At 40.9% G+C, this 24,388-nt stretch overlaps 2 protein-coding genes and 1 long non-coding RNA gene across 5 annotated transcripts; 2 read left to right on the top strand and 1 right to left on the bottom strand.

Annotated features, from left to right (window-relative positions):
* Positions 1–3,622: 3,622 nt before the first annotated feature.
* Positions 3,623–22,952, bottom strand: LOC123996976. 2 transcript variants are annotated; one of them, XR_006832065.1, is made up of 5 exons: positions 21,846–22,952; positions 5,899–6,017; positions 5,138–5,202; positions 4,637–4,714; positions 3,623–4,134 (listed from the first exon to the last, which is right to left on the bottom strand). It is a non-coding gene; the product is annotated as an uncharacterized LOC123996976 (long non-coding RNA). The 2 variants fall into 2 exon arrangements; XR_006832066.1 differs by having other exon boundaries at positions 5,899–6,004.
* On the top strand, positions 12,365–15,215 carry LOC123996975 (regulator of G-protein signaling 21-like). 2 transcript variants are annotated; one of them, XM_046300879.1, is made up of 5 exons: positions 12,365–12,656; positions 13,000–13,056; positions 13,472–13,533; positions 13,690–13,856; positions 14,042–15,215. In XM_046300879.1, exons 1-5 carry the CDS (start codon positions 12,571–12,573, stop codon positions 14,228–14,230), a joined length of 561 nt encoding a protein of 186 aa, XP_046156835.1. In that variant the 5' UTR covers positions 12,365–12,570; the 3' UTR covers positions 14,231–15,215. The 2 variants fall into 2 exon arrangements, with proteins under 2 accessions (XP_046156835.1, XP_046156834.1); XM_046300878.1 differs by having other exon boundaries at positions 12,369–12,656; positions 13,469–13,533.
* On the top strand, positions 22,171–24,164 carry LOC123996974 (regulator of G-protein signaling 21-like). Its single transcript, XM_046300877.1, has 5 exons — positions 22,171–22,329; positions 22,438–22,527; positions 22,706–22,767; positions 23,019–23,185; positions 23,314–24,164. The coding sequence occupies exons 1-5, from the start codon at positions 22,241–22,243 to the stop codon at positions 23,506–23,508; spliced, it is 603 nt and encodes a 200-aa protein (XP_046156833.1). The 5' UTR covers positions 22,171–22,240; the 3' UTR covers positions 23,509–24,164.
* The last annotated feature ends 224 nt before the right edge of the window (positions 24,165–24,388 follow it).

Below are 24,388 nucleotides of genomic sequence, written 5' to 3'. Positions count from 1 at the left end.
CTGCACTCTAATACCAAGCATTAAAGGTTTAGAAATGGGTTTCTTACATTATCTGGGAACATACCTTATCCCTAGTTCCTTCTGAACACCCCAGTCTGAACAAACACACATGCACACACACTCCCCACCTCTGATTCCCTCACCCCAGATGCTGCTTTGACAGTAAAGGTTAACAGTTCACTATATATGTTGAAGGGTTTGCAGGTATGTTTGGAAAGTCAATACTTGAGGAGAGTTAGATTCAAATTTTTCAAATGAAATTATTTGAACATATTCGCTCCCTTCTCAGCATTACTCTACCACTGAATGGACAGCTCGGTTTCTTATTAATATCCACTAGATGGCAGCAAAGACGCCATTTCAATTGCACCATGTAACAGAAGCATTAACTTTTTTCTGAACAAATGATTAATTATGAGTCAAAGTTTCAAAGAGAAATTCAAATTCATGAACAAATGAACCATGGACCAGCTTAGTTTTTAAAAATATATTATTTATCTCAACCTATACATTTAACAGGGCCCAATGCTATTGTTTCTGAATAATGCCATTGCATAAACTCATTGCATAAACTCTAAGTGAACCAAGTCTCTAGTCCTTGCAACCACACTATAGATTCTGCTGACCAAGGCCCGACAGACATGAGAATTTGAATCATAACGCCTGAGCTGTTTTTTCTATGGGGGGATTTCAGAAACCACAAAATATAACATTGTCAGTCTGACTTCTCCTGAATCTCCTGTGTTTCCTCTGATGCCAAGCCGTTTCACTTCCACCTCAGTTCAGAGGAAGTCTGTGAGGGTTTTGCAGACACAGACACCCACCCTGTCCTCAGAGCTGTGCAGAATGGTGTCCCTCATCCCAACACTTAGAGCTGTGGAAAATGGTGTCCCTCATCCCAACACTTAGAGCTGTGGAAAATGGTGTCCCTCATCCCAACACTTAGAGCTGTGGAAAATGGTGTCCCTCATCCCAACACTTAGAGCTGTGGAAAATGGTGTCCCTCATCCCAACACTCTATAACCCTGACAATGGGTGCCAGCTCGCTGTCGTGCTTTTACCCAATTTGTAAGTCGCTCTGGATAAGAGCGTCTGCTAAATGACTTAAATGTAATGCAAATGTACCTCTCCACTGGTTTTCCGATTGCAGGTAAAGGAAAGGAGGAGAACAGGAAGCCCCTTTAGACTATTGGGACCCACATTGAGTCTTGCATCACAAAACTATGATAGCCTCACCTATCGTGGGTGTGTACATCAAAAGCGGCAGCAGAATAGTAAGTGTGTGCACGTCCACTTGTTTTATGTGTCAATAAAGTTTCAGCAGCACACGGGCATTTGAAAGTTGCTTTGCATAGTTTGACAATAACATTGGCACTCCTGAGATGAGATTGTCCTCATATATTTGCAGTTTTTCCTCAATATACAATAGTTGTCTGATAATATGCCTCTTTACATTGTCTACTGTACCTTCATGTTGTAACACTGTAGTAATCTGTCTTCCTGTTCTTACACTATGTAAATGGCTGTGTTGTTACCAGGTTATTATTGTAAAGATTATTTCTTTAATGAGATGTTAGTGAGATGCTACCTCCTGCTAGCAGGTCAGATATTATTGACAGTAAGAACAAAACAAAACTGAGAATTGAGGCAAAACTGAGTCTCCTTTCTCAAAATGTTTAATATTGAAGTACAGAATTTCACAATTGACGCTATGTTGCTAAATTGAGTTAAAATCAGTAGCACTTTCACAATAGGGATTGCCAAAACACTGTAATCGGTGGAAATAAAAGGTTACATTGACATCCTGAGGCGTTAGTTCACTCATGGTTATTGCGAATGTGAGAAAGCTTATGTTTCTAGTCATGTCAGAGATGATTAGGTACAAGTTGATTTGAGTGCATTCTTTGTAAAAACAAAATGATATTTACCAAGCACATCTAGAACCTCTTTCTTGGTACCACACCATCTTACAAGGAAGCAGACAAGACAATGACAAACCAATAACCTTACCAACTGTCTGCTGACACAATAAACAATTACAAAACATAACAAATTGTCTCTACAAAACTTAATGCTCTGCCACAAATACAACTGTATGGGTTCAATGTACATAATGGACAGTGGTGTGGCCGTCCCTCTCCCAGATAGACCCAGACAGACTAACAGAGCTAACAGAGTCCTACTCTACTCACAGGCCAGGCAATTAATGAATTGACTGTTTCATCTGCTGTCTCTTAGCTACTCATTATAATTTAATTAGCCAGTAGTCTAAAGACCTCATAATAGGTGTCACAGCCTGAGGCTCCACTTGAGAGAGAGAGAGAGAGAGAGAGAGAGAGAGAGAGAGAGAGAGAGAGAGAGAGAGAGAGAGAGAGAGAGAGAGAGAGAGAGAGAGAGAGAGAGAGAGAGAGAGAGAGATAGGCAGAAAGAGGAAAAGCTGCTCTAAGGGTAACTTTCTCTGCTGGAAGATACAATAGCACAGTATAGTTCCACTAAACATTTAGGAATGTCACATCAGATGTCACAATCTAAAATCCCTCTGTCAGGGTTTATGAATAAATGTTGACTTCGATTGTAAAAAAAAATCTAATGAAATTTGACTGAAGTAATTGCCTGCTATAATGTGTCCAAGTGCGAGAGTAAAAATACACATTCTAAGAATTGAGCCATTTACAATGTAAATGTACTTTTCATCTGTCTGTTTGTATATTTCAAGACATGGCATATGAGGGTGCAGAGAGATACCCAATGGGTTGGATGATACTTTTCTCGTTAACCATTTCTAAAAAAAACATATACAGTACTTCAAAACAGGAAATCAACCAATCCTCCATAGTTAACACAGTGGAAATGTCAATTGATTTATTATCTACATGTTGAAAGTGTGTGGGCGACAGAGAGAAACAAAATGGTGCAGTTTGAAGCCATGTGGCCGAGAGTGATGCTGGCGCTGGAGATGGGGGTGTGAGCAGGTGTGTCTGACCAGGAGTGAAGTTGTGGATCTTTGTGTGGGTCTGTATCTTGCCATTTGTATGTGTATGTTTGGTTTTGTATTGTAAAAATAAAATACAAAAATAAAATAAACGCAGCCATTTACAGTATCAATATAGTTCTCTGTCAATCATGTTGACTCTGGACTGCAAGTCGACATGTCCCAACGTCCGCATCCCATGATGCAACATCATGGCTGACTGGTAGTTACACACCCTGTGATGAAATAGTACAAAAGAAATGACAATACAGTGTTCTCTCCTGGAGGGCCGTGTATACAGACATTTGATTATTTGTAGCCTACAAACTTTATTTGTCACACGCCGAATGCAACAAGTGTAGACCTTAACGTGAAATGGGTTTTTAGAAGCCCTGACCAACATGCAGTTCAAGAAAGAGTAAAAAAAATATTTACCAAATAAACAAAAGTAAAATCTAATTAAAAGTAACATAATAAAATAACAATAACGAGGTTATATACAGGGGGTATCGGTACCGAGTCAATGTGCGGGGGTACCGGTTAGTGGAGGTAATTTGTAGGTAAGGGTAAAGTGAAGTGATTAATGCATAATGTATATAATGAACAGCGAGAAGAAGCAGTGTAAAAACAAAAGTGCGGTGCGGCATTTGATCAATTGTTCAGCAGTCTTACGGCTTTGGGGTAGAGGCTGTTAAGGAGCCTTTTGGTCCTAGACTTGGCGCTCCAGTACCGCTTGCGGTGCGGTAGCAGAGAGAACAGTCTATGACTTGGGTGATCGGAGTCTTTGAAAAATGTTTGGTCTTTCTTCTAACACCGCGTAGGATACTCTCGATGGTACAGCTGTAGAACCTTTTGAGGATCTGGGGACCCATGCCAAATCTTTTCAGTCTCCTGAGGGGGAAAAATATGTTGTTGGGCCCTCTTCACCACTGTCTTGGTGTGTTTGGACCATGATAGTTCGTTGGTGATGTGGACACCAAGGAACTTGAAACTCTCGACTCGCTCCTCTACAGCCCCGTCGATGTAATGGGGGCCTGTTCGGCCCGCCTTTTCCTGTAGTCCATGATCAGCTCCTTTGTCTTGCTCACAGTGTCTTGCTCACACATGTTGCATGTGTTGGTGTCCCTCTTTACCACCCTGAAACTCAGTTAAATTAGATACACCTGAATGGAATGGATGAAAAGATTGGAAATATAAAAATTATGGAAAAACAAACAGGAAAACACAATTACTTCTGTTCCAGGTAATTACATCAATAAACATTGGATGAGTGTCTGGATCACCCATAGTGATCTTTTCCATCCTGCTACACAAACTTCAAAATAAACAAAACAAAACACACACAGAGCTCAAAGGGTGTCGTTGTAGATTACTTCTGTTAAGAACCAGTCATACATCTCAGATTCATAATTTAATCTTCACTGAGGGTGACAGGCAGGACTTCCATGGGAACATTGTGTTACCAAAGTGTTTTCCCCATTAGATACCATTGTTGTGTTTTCTCTCACACCTTTACTCTGTTACTGATACAATGTCAACACACAGGTAGTGATATGATATGGGGCTGTTCATGGGTGTTTATGTGAGTGGAAGTAGAGTGAGAGAATGCTGCACACGCACATGTGCACACACAGGCATACACGTACGCTACAGTACATACTGTACCTAGGGCATGACTCATCTGTTCATCCTTGTCCAAATCTGATTCACCAAGACACGCCTCTATTTAGTTTTTCATAGTATCTGCATGTATGTATCAAATGGAAAACTTAGTTAGTTCACAATGAATCCCTAAAATATGTATGGAATTATAAATCCACATATATATATATAACCACATTATTGGTGCAAAACACATAACACAAGAAACACAAATCAAATCACCACAAAAGGTCACATCTATGTGAGTATATTCATTATTTCTACCTGGATTTTAGTTTTTCCATTTCTACTAGCAGAAACAGCATGAATTTTCATCCTCTGATGTCAGGGTTTATCTGTGTTCATTGTGAGCACCTATGGGACCCAGCCATTAAGTCAAGCATGTCAAATGAGATACACATGAGGAGATTCTCAGTAGGTGGGCTGTCCTTCTGCTTTTACCCCTCCACATCACACACCACCTTAGTACCAGGGTCTGTAGCTAGGAAAGTTCAAAATACTCACACTAACTATAGGTAGATGTGACCAGCCGATCTCTCCACAGGAGTCCACAAACACACCACAACACTCTAGGGGGAACACAGGGGGAAGCTTCAAAAATATGATTTGCATGTTATGAAATTCCATATGCCTACAATTTCAGTGAGTCTTTCTATTCTTATCTATGGCTAGGGTAACCTAAGACAAAATAAAGCAGCAATAAGAAGATCAACATAATCTGAGTCACAAGCCTTGTTGCAATAGATGAGAATATCGGACCACTCCCAGTTTTACAGACACACCTTGATAGGACAGTATGATGGTTGCCCATTCAGATTGCCAATGGCCATGGCCCCTTTTTCTATTACATATTATTCCCCCTCTTATGTTACCAAAGTTACCATTCACAGTAAATGACAGATGTTCTCAGGAAGTTGTATGTGGAGGAGTATAGATGTGAGTAAACCCTGACGATCATATTAAGGTGGGCAGACAGACACTTGTTCCTGTTTTAAAATATGGTAATTTCCATTCACTGGCATACAATGTCTTCAGAGGGAATTATTATAGCGTTGAATCATGGAAGATGTGTCTTCATAGAGTGTGATTTAGTAATATATGTAGTATTTATACTATAATACACAAACACTGTCGGAAATATCTCTCAAAAGTTCCATTATATTGATGAATGGAAAAAACGGTGGAAGAAAGTGGGGAAAATGTGAAGAAATGTGGAATTAGAATTGTACAGGAATGTAGAGTTATGGTAAGCTGTGTGTTTATACCTGAGGTAGAGTTTCTAGGGGCGGCCTGCACCAGCGAGTCCCCAATGTCACCAGAACAAACCTCTCCTGAGACTCCTGAGATGCCCATACAGTGTACAGCTATCTCCTAGGAGGAAACACTGTCATTTACGTGAAGATGCCAAAACTATTATTTTCAAAGATACGGATCAATGAATGTAAGGATCTGCTGCATAATATGACACAGACGAGAAGGTAAGCTAATGTACAGTACCAGTCAAAAGTTTGGACACAGGCCCCGCGAGTGGTGCAGTGGTTTAAGGCACTGCAATGTTAGCTGTGCCACTAGAGATTCTTGGTTTGAGTCCAGGCTCTGTCACAGCTGGCTGCAACTGGGGTGGTGCACAATTGGCCCAGCATCGTCTGGGTTAAGGGAAGGTTTGGCCAGCAGGGATCTCCTTGTCCTATCGTGCACTAGTGACTCCTGTGGCAGGCCGGGCGCAGTGCATGCTGGCACGGTTGCCAGGTGTACGGTATTTCCTCCAACAGATGGCTGGCATTCGGGTTAAGTGGGCATTGTGTCAAGAAGCATTGTGACTTAGTTGGGTTGTGTTTTGGAGGACGCACGGCTCTTGACCTCTGCCTCTCCCGGGTCCATAAGGAAGATGCAGCGATGAGACAAGACTGTAACTACCAATTGGATCCCACGAAAAAAGGGTAAAAAAAATAACGTTTGGACACGTCTACTCATTCAAGAGTTTTTCTTTATTTTCTACATAGTGAAGACATCAAACCTTTGAAATAACACCTATGGAATCATGTAGTTACCAAAAAAGTGTTCATAAACAAATCAAAATATATGATATATTTTAGATTATTCAAAGTAGCCACCTTTTGCCTTGATGACAACTTTGCACACTCTTGGCATTCTCTCAACCAGCTTCATGAGGAATGCTTTACCACAATAACGGAGTTCCCACAAAAACGGAGTACTTGTTGGCTGCTATTCCTTCACTCTGCGGTCCAACTAATCCCAAATCATCTCAATTGGGTTGACGTTGGGTGATTGTGGAGGCCAGGTCATCTGATGCAGCACTCCATCACTCTACTTCTTGGTCAAATAATCCTTACACAGCCTGGAGGTGTGGTTTGGGTCAATGTCCTGTTGAAAAACAAATTATAGTCCCACCAAACGCAAACCAGATGGGACGGAGTATCACTGCAGAATGCTGTGTTAGCCATACAGGTTAAGTGTGCCTTGAGTTCTAAATAAGTCACAAACAGTGTCACCAGCAAAGCACCCCCCCACCATCACACCTCCTCCTCCATGCTTCATGGTGGGAACCACACATGGGAGATCATCCGTTCAGCTACTCTGAATCTCACACAGACATGGCGGTTGGAACCAAAAATCTCATATTTGGAATCATCAGACCGAAGGACAGATTTCTACCGGTCTAAAGTCCATTGCTCGTGTTTCTTGGTCCAAGCAAGTCTCTTCTTCTTATTGGTGTCCTTTAGTAGTGTTTTCTTTGCAGCAAATTGACTATGAAGGCCTGATTCACGCAGTCTCCTCTGAACAGTTGATGTTGTGATGTGTCTGTTACTTGAACTCTGTGGCGTATTTATTTGAGCAGCAATCTGAGGTGCAGTTAAATCTAATGAACTTATCCTCTGCAGCAGAGGTAACTCTGCGTCTTCCTTTCCTGTGGCAGTCCTCATGAAAGCCAGTTTCATCATAGCGCTTGATGGTTTTTGCGACTCCACTTGAAGAAAAGTTAAGTTCTTGAATTTTTCCGCATTGACTGACTTTCATGTCTTAAAGTAATGATGGACTGTCGTTTCTCTTTGCTTATTTGAATAAACTTATACCATATAGGGCTATCTTCTGTATACCACCCCTATCTTGTCACAACACAACTGATTGGCTCAAACACATTAGGAAGGAAAGAAATCCCACAAATGAACTTTTAACAGGGTACACCTGTTAATTCAAATGCCTTCCAGGTGACTCATGGTTGACTGCATTCCAGGTGACTCAACCTCATGGTTGAGAGAATGCCAAGAGTGTGCAAAGCTGTCATCAAGTCAAAGGGTGGCTACGTTGAAGAATCTCACATTTGTTCGACACTTTTTCAGTTACGACATGATTCCATGTGTTATTTCATAGTTTTGATGTCGTCACTACTATTCTACAACGTAGAAAATAGAAATAATAAATAAAAACCCTTGTATGAGAATGTGTGTCCCAAACTTTTCACTGGTGCTGTATATATCTAGGAAAGGGGCCTTTTAAGCATTCAATATATACAAACACATGAGGACAAATATAATATAATAAAATGAAATGCAGTAAGTGTTGTATATTTACACCAATACAGAAATAAAGAAAAGCTGTTGGTAATATATCAAGATCAGATCTTAATGTACACTACTTCCTCAATTTCCACAGGATCGATATCCTTTTAAGCCGAAAAAGATAGAAAAAAGACATTCAGTGTATTCTGATACAGAAGATAAATGATGACTCCTTTTCTACAAAAATCAAGTACAGCAACATTAGAGACTATTTCACAACAATATGTCAAATAGTGATATTGATTTACAAAACCCATCTAATGCAAAAATGTGTCGTCAAGAGGACAGTAGAAGAATTCAACTATGTCTTGATAAAGAGTTGAAGGACAAAAAGTAAGGACAACTATTTTAACAACGTTGGCCCAGAGTACATTCATTATCTTCAATAGTACAGTCTCATAAGACCACCTTCTGACTTTAGCATGCTAATCCCATAGGGTTCTTTGCAGCCTTCAGATCCTTCCTGCAGTCTGAATTCCGTGAGGAGAATATTGAGTTCTGGCTAGCATGCCGTGACTACAGAGAGAACACCTCACCAGCCGACCTTTCCTGGAAAAAGCAAAAGATCTACCAGGAGTTCCTCCATCCCCAGGCCTAGTGAGAGGTCATGCTATGCTTCAGCTTTCACCTTGGTAGTTGCAGCTATCCAAATGCTAACATATTACAAGCTAAAGTAGCATACCCACAAATGTAGCTATAATTCCTAAAGTGTGACTAGATAATACCATGTACTTTGCTGATGTGGGAAAAGGCTTTTTCGTAATAGAGATAGCAAGACAACGGGCAAAGATAACAGCCTCTCATCAGAATCAGTTGACAACCATTGTAACTTTCTGATGTGGGACAATTACTCTTTCAAAATACAGATAGCAAGCAGATGGGAAAATATATGATTTGAGCAAGCTCATGCAATGAATGAATGAATTGGCAAGCTTAGGGTGGAAAGATTACCATATCGTTCAGCTCAGGCCTTTCATAAAATTCTCATTGTCATTGTTTGCGTCTCGCCCCTACAAATTAACGTTGACCACCACATCCGTGAGAAGATCAAAACATCCATGAGGTCTCCTGGTCTGTGCTGCTTTGATGAGGCAGTGAGAAATGTGTACAGACTGATGGAGAAGGACTCATGCCCCAGGTTCCTCAGGTCAGATGCCTACCTAGGGTTCAGACGCAAAGCCAGGACCCTCTGATAGAGGTCAGGGATCAAGGGTTTCGGAGTCAAGATTCACAAAGTCAAACAAGGAGAATGAGCACAGGAAATGACTTGAGTTGTGGATGAATATTCAATTAATATAAAGTATGGAGAAGGATTAGAGATGAGTGGTGTGTGGTGATGAGTGGTGTGTGGTGAGGAGTGGTGTGTGGTGAGGAGTGGTGTGTGGTGATGAGTGGTATGTGGTGATGAGTGGTGACAACGATTCAGAGTACTAAACAGTACATTCATTCAAACCTCTAGACCACATGTGTCAAACTCATTCCACGGGGGGCTGAGGAAATGCGTGTTTTTCGCTCCTCCCTTGTACTTGATCGATGAATAAGGGTCACTAATTATTAAAGACTCCCCTCACCTGGTTGCCTAGGTCTTAATTGAAAGGAAAAACTAAACACCTGCATACACTAGGCCCTCCATGGAAAGAGTATGACACCTCTGCTGTAGACTGACTGACGAGTCAAAAGTGACGTTTGCACCAAAAGTCAAATTCTAGGCAATTTATATAGATTGGAACGAAGTTACAGAATGTCTAAATGGAAGGACTTAAGTTATGAATAGTTACAGAAATAACTTGCATATGGTTGTAAAAGTGCAGAACATAAGTCTGCACTTCTATTTAAAGTGTCCTTTGTTGTGGAAAAGGAACAAATCTGTCTCTTCATTCCATGCTAATTGGACATTATATGTATGTATGCCAGCAGCATACCACTGCTGGCTTGCTTCTGAAGCTAAGCAGGGTTGGTCCTGGTCAGTTCCTGGATGGAAGACCAGATGCTGCTGGAAGTGGTGTTGGAGGGCCAGTAGGAGGCACTCTTTCCTCTGGTCTAAAAAAATATCCCAATACCCCAGGGCAGTGATTGGGGACACTGCCCTGTCTAGGGTGCTGTCTTTCTGACGGGATGTTAAACAGGTGTCCTGAATCTTTGAGGTCATTAAAGATCCCACTTATCGTAGGGGTGTTGTCCTGGGTAAATTCTCAAACCATCATGGTCCCCTAATAATCCCCAGTTTACAATTGTCTCATTCATCCCCCTCCTCCCCCCTGTAACTATTCACCAGGTCATTGATGCAAATGAGAATGTGTTACCTGACCTGGTAAAATAACGGATAAATAAAAAAATGTATCTGTCAACAATAGGAAATATGAGTAACTGTTATTGGTTTAACTCTGGTAATACTAATATAGCATGGATGTTTCAATGTACATTAGATAAATTGGGATGTTAATGTTGTCAGGAAGGTTATCATTGACTTGTCCTATGACACTGAGTAGTGGGCAGGGAGACTCACACAAAAACATTTTCCACAGCCTGCTACCTGCCTACCTGTAAGGCTGTTGTGCTCACATGTCAACTGTCTCAGCTAATTAGCCAGAGCTAGCCCATTAACAGTGTCATAAAGTTGGAAAAAAAGTTAGCCCTGTCACTCTTGACCCCTCTCTGTAGATGGCTCTATTCCTCAAAGTTGTGTCTTAAAAAGGCCATCTGCATGGCTCTAACAATAACTGTGAGTTTGACTCAGGACACCCACCAGTGGATTCAGTCATATGCCGTGATGCGTGGGAAATCACCCTGAATTTGTCCCCTTGTTAGGGACGTTAATCTCATCACCAAGGAACAACTGTTTTTTTCTATGGCGACTTTTAGCAACTATGCACACTTCTAGATGTCCAAACCGCTGAAAGACACAAATGCCTGGAGGCTAGCTCAGCAGGATCTTCAATTGAGCAATGCATGATGATTCTGAGATAAACTACATTTTATTACACATACAAGGTTATGAATAAAAGCAGACTTCAATGGGATTGTATTATGTGAGAGTTGTTATTCTATTGGATAGAGGGAAGACCAGACAATAGTGCCTTATCTTACTATTCATTTGCTCAGTAAGCCTAGAGCATGTTATAATATATTATATTTACAAACATTCTTTTGGTTTTGTTGGAGGGGCTGAGGGCAGCTGGTGTAAGGCGATGTTCTTACTAGATGACCAAGAGCTCACCTCTCCTATATCACCACAGCACGTAGGCGACATCGCTCCACTTTGTCCCTCACACACAGTCTGACACGGTTTTGCTCAGTCCCTAGTGGTTGTCATAACAGCCGAAGGGAAGTGGGTAATGTGCAGTGCATTTCAGACACTGTCTGACTTACTCAATACCATCACTCAGGAACCTCTAGAATGGATACTGTTTGTATGGTGTTAATCACACAGGCGATTGCACTGTGTTCATTTAAAACCTCTGGTCAGTTGAGCTTTACTGTATTATATAAAGGTCGTTCTGGTGGTGTGGACGAGGGGGCACAAGGCACATTAAATATAGTTGGACATGTTTTGATGTCCCTTGGTTGTGCTTGACTGCTTGTGGCCATCTTTGGGCAAGTTGAGGTGGGCCAAGTCAGTTACTGTGCAGAATGGACATGGCTGCCTACTGGTAAAGGTCATTTGGCAAGTGAGGTTTATATGACTTTGGCTACTGTATGCAAAGGCTAGTTAGAAGAGAGTGAAAAATCTGATGTCGCATACTGTAATCGCTCTATATTGATCAGACCAAAACTGCTGTTAATATTTGTCAATAGAGCAAGTTTGCCTTTGATAATCCATTCACAGGGGTTTTACCTGTAAACCATCAACCTTCAGAGAAAGAAACACAACGTGTGGCACATATGATGCTTTTGGATATAACTTAAACATCCCAATGATGTTTCAACAGGGTACCAAAACGCAGTAAGTGAAGGTCATGATTTGCCTATCACTCTCACTGTATCTGTCATTTGCATCTGAGCAGCGAAGATTAAAAAAAGACTGTGGACATACAGAGCATGCTTTTAACAAGGGGACATTAGACCCTCCCTAAAAACAGAGGGAGAGAGAGAGCATGTCACAGAGAGAGGGGGAGAGAGAGTGTGTCGCAAAAAGAGAGAGCGCATGTCACAGGAAGAGAGAAAGAGAGCGTGGAGGCTTCCTCTCTCGCTACGGTTTGCTGGGCTGGGTCTGATGTTTCAGTGTTTCACCATCCAGCCCCTAAGCAACGGGGCGCCCTGCATATAAGGCCTGAAGTGGGGGGAGACCCCTCCATACAGAGAGTGATCCATCGCAGCATGAGCAGCACCAGGAGACAGAGAGTGTGGAGTTAAAACATGCCCAGCCTAATCATCACAGAGACACTGACACAAACACAGCACTTCAATATGGAGCAGGACGACAGGGGGAGGAACAAGAACCTGTGAGTTTTTTATGCAGTCAACAGCTGGGGAATTTGGAAAATGTATTGTGGAGCTTTTGTATTTTGTAATTATATTCAATGTAGTCTAGTAATACTATGGATGTGTAATATACTTTCTAAATACAAAATACTTTGTATAGTTTATTTTAAAATGCTTTTACATACGTATTAGCATAAATACCACATACTTGAGGCCACATATTGTATATAAACACTGCATATATTATACTAAACCTGTAAATACCTCCTACCTAGATACTACATACTGAGATGTCCTTATACAGCAATGGAATAAGTCTTGTTTTATAAGACGATCATGACATTTCTCTTTTTCTCTCCAAAGGGGAAAGAACTTTATTTGCCGACTGCAATGCATGTTCTCACACTCCACATCTGAGAGGTAAGGATTCTTACTCTTCCTTACACTGTCACTGCATTGATGCTAATTGTTCTAATTTTGCATGTATTTTATTGTTCAAATGCCATGTGTGTTCTAGCATCCATCTATGGTAGTGTGTGCGGATTCAAATGAAACTTCAGGACTTATGTTAACTTTGGCACAGCACAGGCACACACAAGCATGCATACGCGTACACACGCACGTATGCACGCACGCACGCACGCACGCACGCACACACACACACACAAAGACCCAAGTGTTTGATACGTGAAAGAACTTGATAACTGTGTGGCTATAATAATTTCTTAATTATGTTGATTCTATGTGCCCTTTTGTCCTCACGTCAAATACCAGATTATTTTTACCCAGATTTGACTCTAGTTGAGTCATCAAACACACATTTTCTTCCCAGCAGGCTATGTTTAGAAGATACCCAACAATGGTCTCAGTCACTGGAGAGACTCCTTGAGTCTAAATGTAAGTTTTACTTCACGAGACGATCAAAATAGTTAGAGATAAGTAGCTAAATCAGATTTTAAAAAATCTAAAAATGTGGAACAAAAACTCCATGTGTGCAGGCTTGGGGCTGTATCAGTGTTTCATGCCTTGGTTTGTTTTTATTCTTCCCCACAGATGGACTGGCCACCTTCAGAACCTTTCTGAAGTCTGAATTCAGCGATGAGAACATTGAGTTCTGGCTGACGTGTGAGGAGTACAAGAAAATCAAGTCATCGTTCAGAATGTCATCGAAGGCAAAGAAAATCTATGAGCAGTTCATAAAGGCTGAGGCTCCTAAAGAGGTAAGACTGTTATGTATTACAGTACATGGCTACATGTTAGAGATTCAAATAACCCTCTGTAACCTCATTGATGTTTCAATCTATTTCATCAACACCATCCAGTTATTAAACCACCCTCAAATGTCTCCAGACATGCTATATGAAATGCTTCTGTACTTTGTAAATCTAAATTAATCTTGTTCCAGATTAACATTGACTACTACACAAGGGAGCAGATCAAGAGTGCTGTGAAGACTCCTAACCTCCAATGCTTCGACGATGCCCAGAAGATTGTCTATGGGCTGATGGAGAGAGATTCGTACCCTCGCTTCCTGCGCTCAGACATTTACAGATCCCTCCTGGAGTCCCTCGCCGCTGACGCCGTCAAGGGATGATAGGAGAGGAGAAGATGACAGGAGAACATGAAAACAGTAACTGGAATGTTTGGGCTTCTACAGGATGGAAGGCTGACCAAGCACAGAGAGACTGGCAGGCCATGCCCTACAAAACATGGTTCCCACAATGCAGGACCACACCCTGAAACACTCTGCAAGCAGGATTAGCCAAGAGAAAAATAAAGCAAAGACCGAAGGAAAAGCAGAGAGGATATGGGGAACTCTACGGTGATGCGTGTTTGACCTGGATACTGCTGTCCTATCAGTGACTCTGGGAGTGACGTGTCGTATCATAAGTGATCAGATCGTCTTTGACAGTGAATGAATCACATAGTGAATGACGATTGAACTGAAACACAACGTCAGAGAACCATGCAGTCCCCACTTAACCGGAGGTGCTTCCTGTCTTGATAAAGACAGAGAAGAGTGTGTCCGTGTGTGCGCGCCGCGCGCGTGTGTGTCTGTGTGCGCATAACAGGAAGCCTATCATACTGTGATAAGACATGAGATGCAGGGTGGACTTTCACTAGCAGTACTAACCTATGTGGTCAGGAGGAATGTAATGAAAGAAGGAGCATGTATTCAGCGGATACCGGCCAAACAGAATATACTCTCCTTTACACTATGAATGTTTAGTCTCTAAAATCAATCAAGTTTTGTGAAAGGCATTTTGATATTTACACTTGTAAGGCAGTTAAAGACTTTTTTCACTGTCTATCTTTTAAGAATGACCTATTGAGAAGTATAGGTTAAGTTGTGCAATTGTAGAGAGAAGAATAGTCTATGTCCAACTTTGTATATTGCACTTAACTCCTACTTATTTGATACAGAATGTTTCTGATTGCTTTCTGAGCTAGAATGTTTATTAATTTTTGCATGTTGTACTATTTATAACACACAGTCACTGTTTGGATGCTGACTTTTGCAATGCTTGTTAAAAAAAAGTTACGATTATGTAGGATGACATTAAATTATTTGCAGACCAGGTACTTGTTGTCAATCACTAATTAGAAAAAATCTATTTGGGTTCATTCTCAACAACTAAATTAAAAACCAACATTGCACATAGTGATTGCTTTAATCTTTACAGCTCATTACATAGTAAATGTCTCAGACAGTCCATGATTTATCACAACAATGTTTTACCAGCAAAACATAAGTATACTATCACTATTCCATGAAGCGTGGTATACATTTATAAATGTGTGGCAATAGTACAGACAAATCAATGTCACATGCTAACGTTAAATCTTATCCCTTGACACACCACCTTCCCAGAAAGTAGTGAGAGGACTATTACCATATAGTAAATCATGAGTTTGAGCACACTTGATGGTCTCCAATGCACGTGAAATCATCTCAATGTGCAAAAATAAAATTTCGCAGTTTATTAGGTACACCCATCTAGTACCGGGTCGGAACCCCCTTTGCCTCCAGAACAGCCTGAATTGTTCGGGGCATTCCACAAGTTGTTTGTTTTTGTCTGAAATAGTTTTTGTCTGAAATAGTTATTGTCTTGTCTTGTTATTGTCTTGTTTCAAAAGTGTTTTTTCTGCATCATGAACAACAGAAACAGGAAGAGCTGCCGAGTTTCAGTTTCTCATCACAAGACCATGGTGATTATGAGAAGTAATGTGTTTTTACAGTAAATGGATATCAGATAAGAGACTTTGATCCTTCTGCTAATAACTATGACAACATGACACTGCATGTAAAGGTGTTTCATCATGGCAATGGCAGTGGGCCTAACATGTTATTTAGCATGGCTAGAAAAGTGTAGTGTTTTATGTGACCATTGTACACCACTGTAATGTATGCCAAGTTATACATAGTTGCTTCAAATACCTTCAACCAAATTAATACATTTGAAGCACATTTGATTTTATTTGGCCTCAGAAACAAAATAGCTCTAATAGTGCTTCCTGACTATGCTTTGAAATCGTAGTTGGAGACAAAATATACTTCACTGGTGGGAAACAGTGCTACATAAGGCTTTTTGGAAGCATTACTGTCTTGGTAAATCACAATAAACACACCAGACCATTTCCCTCTGTGTTGTGGTCCTCAATACCTTTGGTGATTTACCTGCTAGTGCCAATTTACAATGGGAATCATGACACACACACACAAACATACCTTTTTTTCCCTCACCATTGGTTAGAGCCTGTAAGTAAGAATTTCACTGTAAGGTGTCGTATTCGGCGCACGTGACAAAAACAACTTTGATTTGATTTGATTTGACATACAGAGACGCAGATGTACTGTGCTAATAATGATCTAGAACACAAATACCAAAGTGTTAATACTAAGTTCTTTTTTGTAGCTTGCTGCAACCACATGCATGGCTTCCGCTCAAAGTTTGTCAAAGATGGATGGATGAATGGATGCTGTGGCAGCTGAATACGTGACTCATACAGCATGAGGAAGGATTATGTACATGTGAGAGTTATTCCAAGGAAAACAAAGATCCCTCGCCACGCATATCAAAAAGAATGGACTTTCTTAATGTGGCTATTGTCTGAGAAGTGACTTAACTTTTCATCTGATTGGGTGAGTACAGTATGCATGGGCTGGCTGGGCAGAATATTATTTACATAGGATTAGGCTACCATGTTACCAACACAGAATCAATATTGAATAAAGGCAAATCTGCAACACATTGCAGGTGTTGAATTTTTTCAGCATTGAAAAAAGGTAAATATAGATAAAATGACACAGTTATTGATTTTAGAGGTTGTGATTGTGAGTCAGGAACTCTCCCTTTCCAGGTACTATGATGAACACATGTCCGGATATCATGTAGTTAACTGCCCTTAACCCTAACCTAACATCAACATCAACCCCAACCCCAACTTGAACCCTAACCCTAACCCCAACCCACATACCACACTGCTGGATAAGATGGTTGTGGTTTAAATTCTGTGCATCAGGATGGTCTAAGCCTATCTATGTAACTACAGTTAAAGTCAGAAGTTGACATACACCTTAGCCAAAGACATTTAAACTCAGTTTTTCACAATTCCTGACATTTAATCAGAGTAGAAATTCCATGTCTTAGGTCAGTTAGGATCACCACTTTATTTTAAGAATGTGAAATGTCAAAATAATAGTAGAGAGAATAACTGATTTTAGCTTTTATTTCTTTCATCACATTCCCAATGAGTCAGAAGCTTACATACACTCAATTAGTATTTGGTAGCATTGCCTTTAAATTGTTTAACTTGGGTCAAATGTTTCTGGTAGCCTTCCACAAGCTTCCCACAATAAGTTGGGTGAATTTTGGCCCATTACTCCTGACAGAGCTGGTGGAACTGAGTCAGGTTTGTAGGTCTCCTTGCTCACACATGCTTTTTCAGTTCTGCCCACAAATTTTCCATAGGATTGAAGTCAGGGCTTTGTGATGGCCCAACTTTGGAAGCATGCTTGGGGTCATTGACCATTTGGAAGACCCAATTGCGACCAAGCTTTAACTTCCTGACTGATGTCTTGAGATGTTGCTTCAATATGTCCACATCATTTTCCATCCTCGCTCTGGATAAGAGCGTCTGCCAAATGACTTAAATGTAAATGTAAATGTCATGATGCCATCTGTTATGTGAAGTGCACCAGTCCCTCCTGCAGCAAAGCACCCCCACAACATGATGCTGCCACCAATGTGCTTCATGTTTGGGATGGTGTTCTTTGGCTTGCAAGCCTCCCCCTTTTCCTCTAAACATAATGATGGTCATTATGGCCAAACAGTTCTATTTTTGTTTCATCAGACCAGAGGATATTTCTACAAGAATTATACATTATCTTTGTCCCCATGTGCAGTTGCAAACGGAAGTTTGGCTTTTTTATGGCAGTTTTGGAGCAGTGGCTTCTTCCTTGCTGAGCGGCCTTTCAGGTTATGTGAATATAGGACTTTTTTTACTGTGAATATAGATACTTGTGTACCTGTTTCCTCCAGCATCTTCACAAGGTCCTTTAATGTTGTTCTGGGATTGATTTGCACTTTTCGCACCAAAGTACGTTCATCTCTAGGAGACAAAACGCGTCTCCTTCCTGAGTGGTATGACGGCTATGTGGTCCCATGGTGTTTATACTTGCATACTATTGTTTGTACAGATGAACGTGGTACCTTCAGGCATTTGGAAATTGCTCCCAAGGATGAACCAGACCTGTGGAAGTCTTCCATTTTTTTCTGAGGTCTTGGCTGATTTCTTTTGATTTTTCCATGTTATCAAACAAAGAGGCACTGAGTTTGAAGGTACACCACCAATTGACTCAAATTATGTCAATTATCATATCCAAGAAGACTTGAGGCGGTAATCACTGCCAAAGGTTTTTCAAGAAAGTACTGAGTAAAGGGTCTGTATATATTCTGTCATGTGGTTGTGTAATTTCTTCCCATATCCTTTCTATCCTGCAGATAACACTTTTGTATTTTATGATTTCCTCCTAACAGTGTGATTTCCAGCATGTGAGGCTGTCGTCGATGGCCACTCTCATATTACGGATCAAACTTAACAAGCTTTTATCATGCCTTAAGAGCAGTTCCCTTTCCTCCCCACTTTAAATCCCTCAACAGCATCACAGTGTCTCCGCCGTGACTCCCACAAGACCACATCCTAAAGAACTACAGTGCATTCGGAAAGTATTCAGACCCCTTGACCTTTAAAAAAAAAGACATTGCAGCCTCATTCTAAAATTGATTAAATTGTGTTTCCCCCTCATCAATCTACACACAATACATTTGAGCAAATGTATAAATAAATTTTTTTAAACTGAAATGTCACATTTACCTTTGGCAGTGATTACCGCCTCGAGTCTTCTTGGATATGACGCTTCAAGCTTGCAACACCTGTATTTGGGGAGTTTCTCCCATTATTCTCTGCAGATCTTCTCAAGCTCTGTCAGGTTGGATGGGGAGCGTCGCTGCAAAGCTATTTTCAGGTCTCTCCAGAGATGTTCAATCGGGTTCAAGTCCGGGGTCTGTCTCGGCCACTCAATGACATTCAGAGACTTGTCCTGAAGCCACTCCTGCACTGTCTTGTCTGTGTGCTTAAGGTCGTTGTCCTGTTGGAAGGTGAATCTTCGCCCCAGTCTGAGGTTGTGAGCGCTCTGGAGCAGGTTTTCAGGACCTCTCTATGCTTTACTCCATCAAGGACCTCTCTGTGCTTTGCTTTGCTCCATCTTTACCTGAGGAGTGGCTTCCGTCTGGCCACTCTACCATAAAGGCCTGACTGGTGGAGTGATGCAGAGATGGTTGTCCTGGAAGGTTCTCCCATCTCCACAGAGGAACTCTGGACCTCTGTCAGAGTGACCATCGGGTTCTTGGTCACCTCCCTGACCTCCCTCCCTCTCCCCCGATTGCTCAGTTTGGCCGGGCTGCCAGCTCTTGAAAGCTTCTTGGTGGTTCCAAACTTCTTCCATTTAAGAATGATGGAGGCCACTGTGTTCATGGGGACCTTCAAGGCTGCAGAAATGTTTTTGTACCCTTCCCCAGATCTGTGCCTCAACACAATCCTGTCTCTGTTTTGGTTTTCGCTCTGACATGTATTGTCAACTGTGGGACCTTATATAGACAGGTGTGTGCCTTTCCAAATCATGTCCAATCAATTGAATTTACCCAGCTGGAATCCAATCAAATTGTAGAAGCATCTCAAGGATGATCAATGGAAACAGGATGCACCTGAGCTCAATTTCGGGTCTCACAGCAAAGTATCTGAATACTTATGTAAATATGGCATTTCTGTTTTAATTTTTTAAATAAATTTGTACAAATTTCAAAAAATCTGTTTTGTCATTATGGGGTATTGTGTAGATTGATGATGAATATATATTTTTTTAAATACATTATTAAATACATGTATTACAAAAATACATTATAGAATAAGGCTGTAACATAACAAAATGTGGAAAAAATCAGGTGGTGTGAATACTTTCCGAATGCACCGTTAATGGGCAATCTGATTTCAATCACTAGCCCTCTGGTATCAATCACATGGCAAGATCCAAACACTTGTATTCTCTTTTGAGGAATTCTGCCTACTTGTAATACCACCGACTGACTATGACGTTGAGCAGTAATTAAATGACACTGAAGTAAAATATACCACTTTGTGTTTACGGAACATTTAAAACATTGTTCCCGTATTTATGCAAATTCACAGATTTTCCATTACTTTTTGTGGTGGTGCCACAGTGACATACAGTACTCCACCTGCAGTATGCTGTATTTTCTGGTTAAGGACAAACATATTCAAATCACATCCACCATGCATTTGCATGAACCCAGACATCTTCTGACAGCTTCAAATACATATTAACATAGTAAAATAAATAAAAATGTGGAAAGATGCAAAGCTAGTGCGAAGCCAGGTGATGTGTGCACTATTAAATTACCATGCTGGTGGGGCAAGAACCAGTCATTCAGGTTGGAGCACTATGCTGATAACTCACTTATCACTCTGAGTCAGTTGGACGAATACAACCATCTATTCAGGAAGATATAGTGTGCGTGTGTGTGTGTGTGTGTGTGTGTGTGTGTGTGTGTGTGTGTGTGTGTGTGTGTGTGTGTGTGTGTGTGTGTGTGTGTGTGTGTGTGTGTGTGTGTGTGTGTGTGTGTGTGTGTGTGTGTGTGTGTGTGTGTGTGTGTGTGTGTGTGTGTGAGAGAGAGAGAGAGAGAGAGAGAGAGAGAGAGAGAGAGAGAGAGAGAGAGAGAGAGAGAGAGAGAGAGAAAGAGAGAAAGTGGGTAAGAAGAGATAAGTATGGAGAGAGGGAGAAAGAGGAGAGGGGGGGAGCAGAGGTAAAATAGTTTAGAGGTGAAAGGGTTTAGGTCATCTGTACAGAAAACAAAGTGGTTAACCTCAAAATCTGACCGGTGACCCTCCTAATTATTCCAGATAGTAGTTAACTGCATTACATGGCACATTATTGCATCCGGTAATGTCCCTCCTCTTTCATATCAATCTAACGAAGGCAGTTACTAAGTTAATTGCAGGTTAGCTCCTTTCTAACTGGAAAAAATGGGAAAAAAACTTGGAGAATCAAATTGTATTCGCCACGTACATGGTCTACATCAGGTATAAAAGGAGCAGCGAAATGCTTACTTTCTAGCTCCCTCAACAGGGCAGTACAATATCAAGCAATTTATTTCCAACCCCTTCTTCCCATGTTGCTATTTTGTACAACCAAGAAACAGGAATGTAAGAAAACGTGTTTGATGGGCTACAGCATTCCAATCAGTATCAGGGCCTATACGTTGTGTTGTGAAGTGGATATTGCATCATGTTCAGTCCTCCACATTATCATACTCTACATGCATTCTTTTGTTACGACATCTCCTACTGCTTGATTAGATCTGATTGGTTTAGTTAATCAAATATAAGTTTGTCTTTATAACTGCTATTGAGTGGGGTTGGGGAGATTTGAGACTTGCACTTAGGAGCGAAATACATTTTTAATTGTATGAAGTGTATTACAGTAATTTCCTTTGATGTTGCTGTAACTTTTATCCTGAGACTTTGAGAATTTCAGTTTAAGTGGATAGGAAAGACCCCAACTCAGAAAAGGTATCAAGGCCCCATGATAAACAAATGTTCATGTTGACAAAACAAGGTTTCAAACTCACCCTCTGACCAATCCTATCCTCGTCAGTCCTCTAAACTTTAATATGGTTTTGGAGGGCCTTGGTGTGCCTCTACGTCATTGGCTCACCGTCTCACCCTGAGTTAAAAATGGAAGCACAAGCACTCTCAGTAGTGTAAACATTTACACTAAACAGCCAATCACATTCCCTAGCACTGCCTTTTTCTCCCTCAGGCTCTTACCATCAGCGGATGGCCTAGTCAACTGTTTACATAGAGTGGGCCAATCAGGTTACAGATCTGTTACTCTAGTCTAGGCCCACCTTTCTAGCATGACGATATCAGAGAGAAACTATAAAGTGCTCTGACTGCTCTAGAGGGAGGTAGATTAACTTGCTTGCTATAGTCAGGACTATATTCAGTGTCACCCCTCAGAATCATGAGAGAGTGTGTTGTATCAGAAAGGGACATGGCGTGTACAGACTGTATGAAGGCATCGGATTTCTCTATTGATACAAAAGGAATCAAGTAAGTTATTTAATGATTCATGTTTGTATTATTAATGCTGGTTGTTTTGAAATTGTTCAGCAATGATAGCGGTCACATTATCCTAACAGAAAGTATTGCATTTTTCAGGAAAAGAAACTGGAGGACAAGGATACGCTATCTTTTGAAGATCACCTCTTCTTTTTCTTCTTCAAAATGCATGGCAGGAAGATCTTACAGGTGAGGCTCAGGGATTTGAATTATGTAATGGAAGTAAAGTAAGGACTATGATAAGGCTCTATATTCTGATTATGAACCAACTTAATATGTATCACTATAAGCAGTATTTACTACTACTACTACTACAGTATGCTTCTTGTACATGTTGATCTAATATGACTGTTCTCTTCTTCCTCAGGCCAACAGTGGAGGAAGTCAACCAATGGGCACAGTCACTTGACAAACTCCTGAGTCACAAATGTAAGTGCCACCCCCTGAGTGTTATAGCTCATATGATAGCAGCATGATTGTATGAAACTGGCACAAAGGTCATTGGGTAACAATTTATACGAATTAAGTGAGTCAACTTGAAGTGAAGTACAGTTGTAACTAAACTGTGACTCTGATAGGTTGATATTTGACCCTTGACCTCAACTTAGCTTGAATGCTTCTTCCACTGCTTGCTTTGTTCTGTTCTCTCTCCCTCATTCCTTCCTCCTTCTGTCCTGCAGATGGAAAGGCAGCATTTCAGATATTCCTGAAGTCAGAGTTCTGTGATGAGAACATAGAGTTCTGGACCGCCTGTGAGGAGTTCAGGACCATGACGTCTCTAGGGAAACTGTCGCCGAGGGCCAGAACCATCTATGAAGAGTTCATCCAGTGTGATGCTCCTAAAGAGGTGAGATTACCTTTCACTACTGTTATTTTTTTTTCTTTCTCCCAAATCACATTTATCTAATGCCATTATGTGATCATTCTGATTGTACAAAGTCTTAGTGTGGTTCTTGTCTCTATGTTTGGCTGCAGATCAACCTGGACTACCAGACGAAGGATGCTATCATCCAGAGCCTGCGTCTGCCCAGCCTGACGTGTTTCCTGTCGGCCCAGAAGAAGGTGTTTAACCTGATGGAGAACAACTCGTACCCTCGCTTCATCCACTCTGAGCTCTACAAGGAACTGTGTGCCGTCGCCAGGGGAGAGGGGAAATATCTCAAGTTTTAAGATTACTACTCGCAAGGATTGACTACGTAGTCAAGTATTACATGAAATTACATGGAATGTAAAACCATTTCACATTTGAGCCATGTGGCCATTGGCAATGCTGTAGCGCACTATTTATAAACAGTACTGTAGTGTAGGAAGTACAGCGAATAACTAGCTGTAAATGGCTTAGCCTTTACACTTGAAAAATGTTCATTCAACTGTGCATTCTTGATTTTGCAGTCAGCCAAAACAACACCAGGACCTTTGTGCACATGATTATGCAGATCAGATGTAAAGTTGTTTTGTTATTGGCTCAAAATGGAATTGCTTATCCAGTTGTGTTTGAATGCACTTTAGTCAGTTTCACCAAACACCAGTACTGGTAAATAACTGGCTACTAACTATTTGCAATTGATTGTATACGATGTGCACAAGTACTTTCTGGGACCAGTCATATAGGTTTACATTGGCAACTGTTTCGCTGGAGAGGTGAATGGAGGTGAATGTTTTGCATTGCATAGAGGTGTTTGCACTAAACATTGTAGTGGAAATGGTTTTAACCATTCCAATGAGTTCAGTTCATCTTGGGTGCAGCTGGACTGCAACACTATTGTTTTTCCTAATTTATCGTTTGTTAAATACATACATGTCAAATAAAATCATGTTGAATTCAGAAACAATGTATTTTCCAGTTACTGGGCCCTGAAGGTTTTAACACAGTGTTAGTAGTGATAAAAAAGACCACAGATCCAACTGAAATAACAAACCATAATTTCAATATGCCAGCGAATGACTGTCCATGACATGATAAACTATACAAATCAAATATATTTATAAAGCCCTTCTTACATCAGCTGATACATCAAAGTGCTGTACAGAAACCCAGCCTAAAACCCGA

This window comes from Oncorhynchus gorbuscha, linkage group LG15 (genome assembly GCF_021184085.1).
Source record: "Oncorhynchus gorbuscha isolate QuinsamMale2020 ecotype Even-year linkage group LG15, OgorEven_v1.0, whole genome shotgun sequence".
NCBI classification, from domain to species: domain Eukaryota; kingdom Metazoa; phylum Chordata; class Actinopteri; order Salmoniformes; family Salmonidae; genus Oncorhynchus; species Oncorhynchus gorbuscha.
Note: the sequence above shows the minus strand (reverse complement) of the source record. Positions and strands in the feature narration are given on the sequence as shown.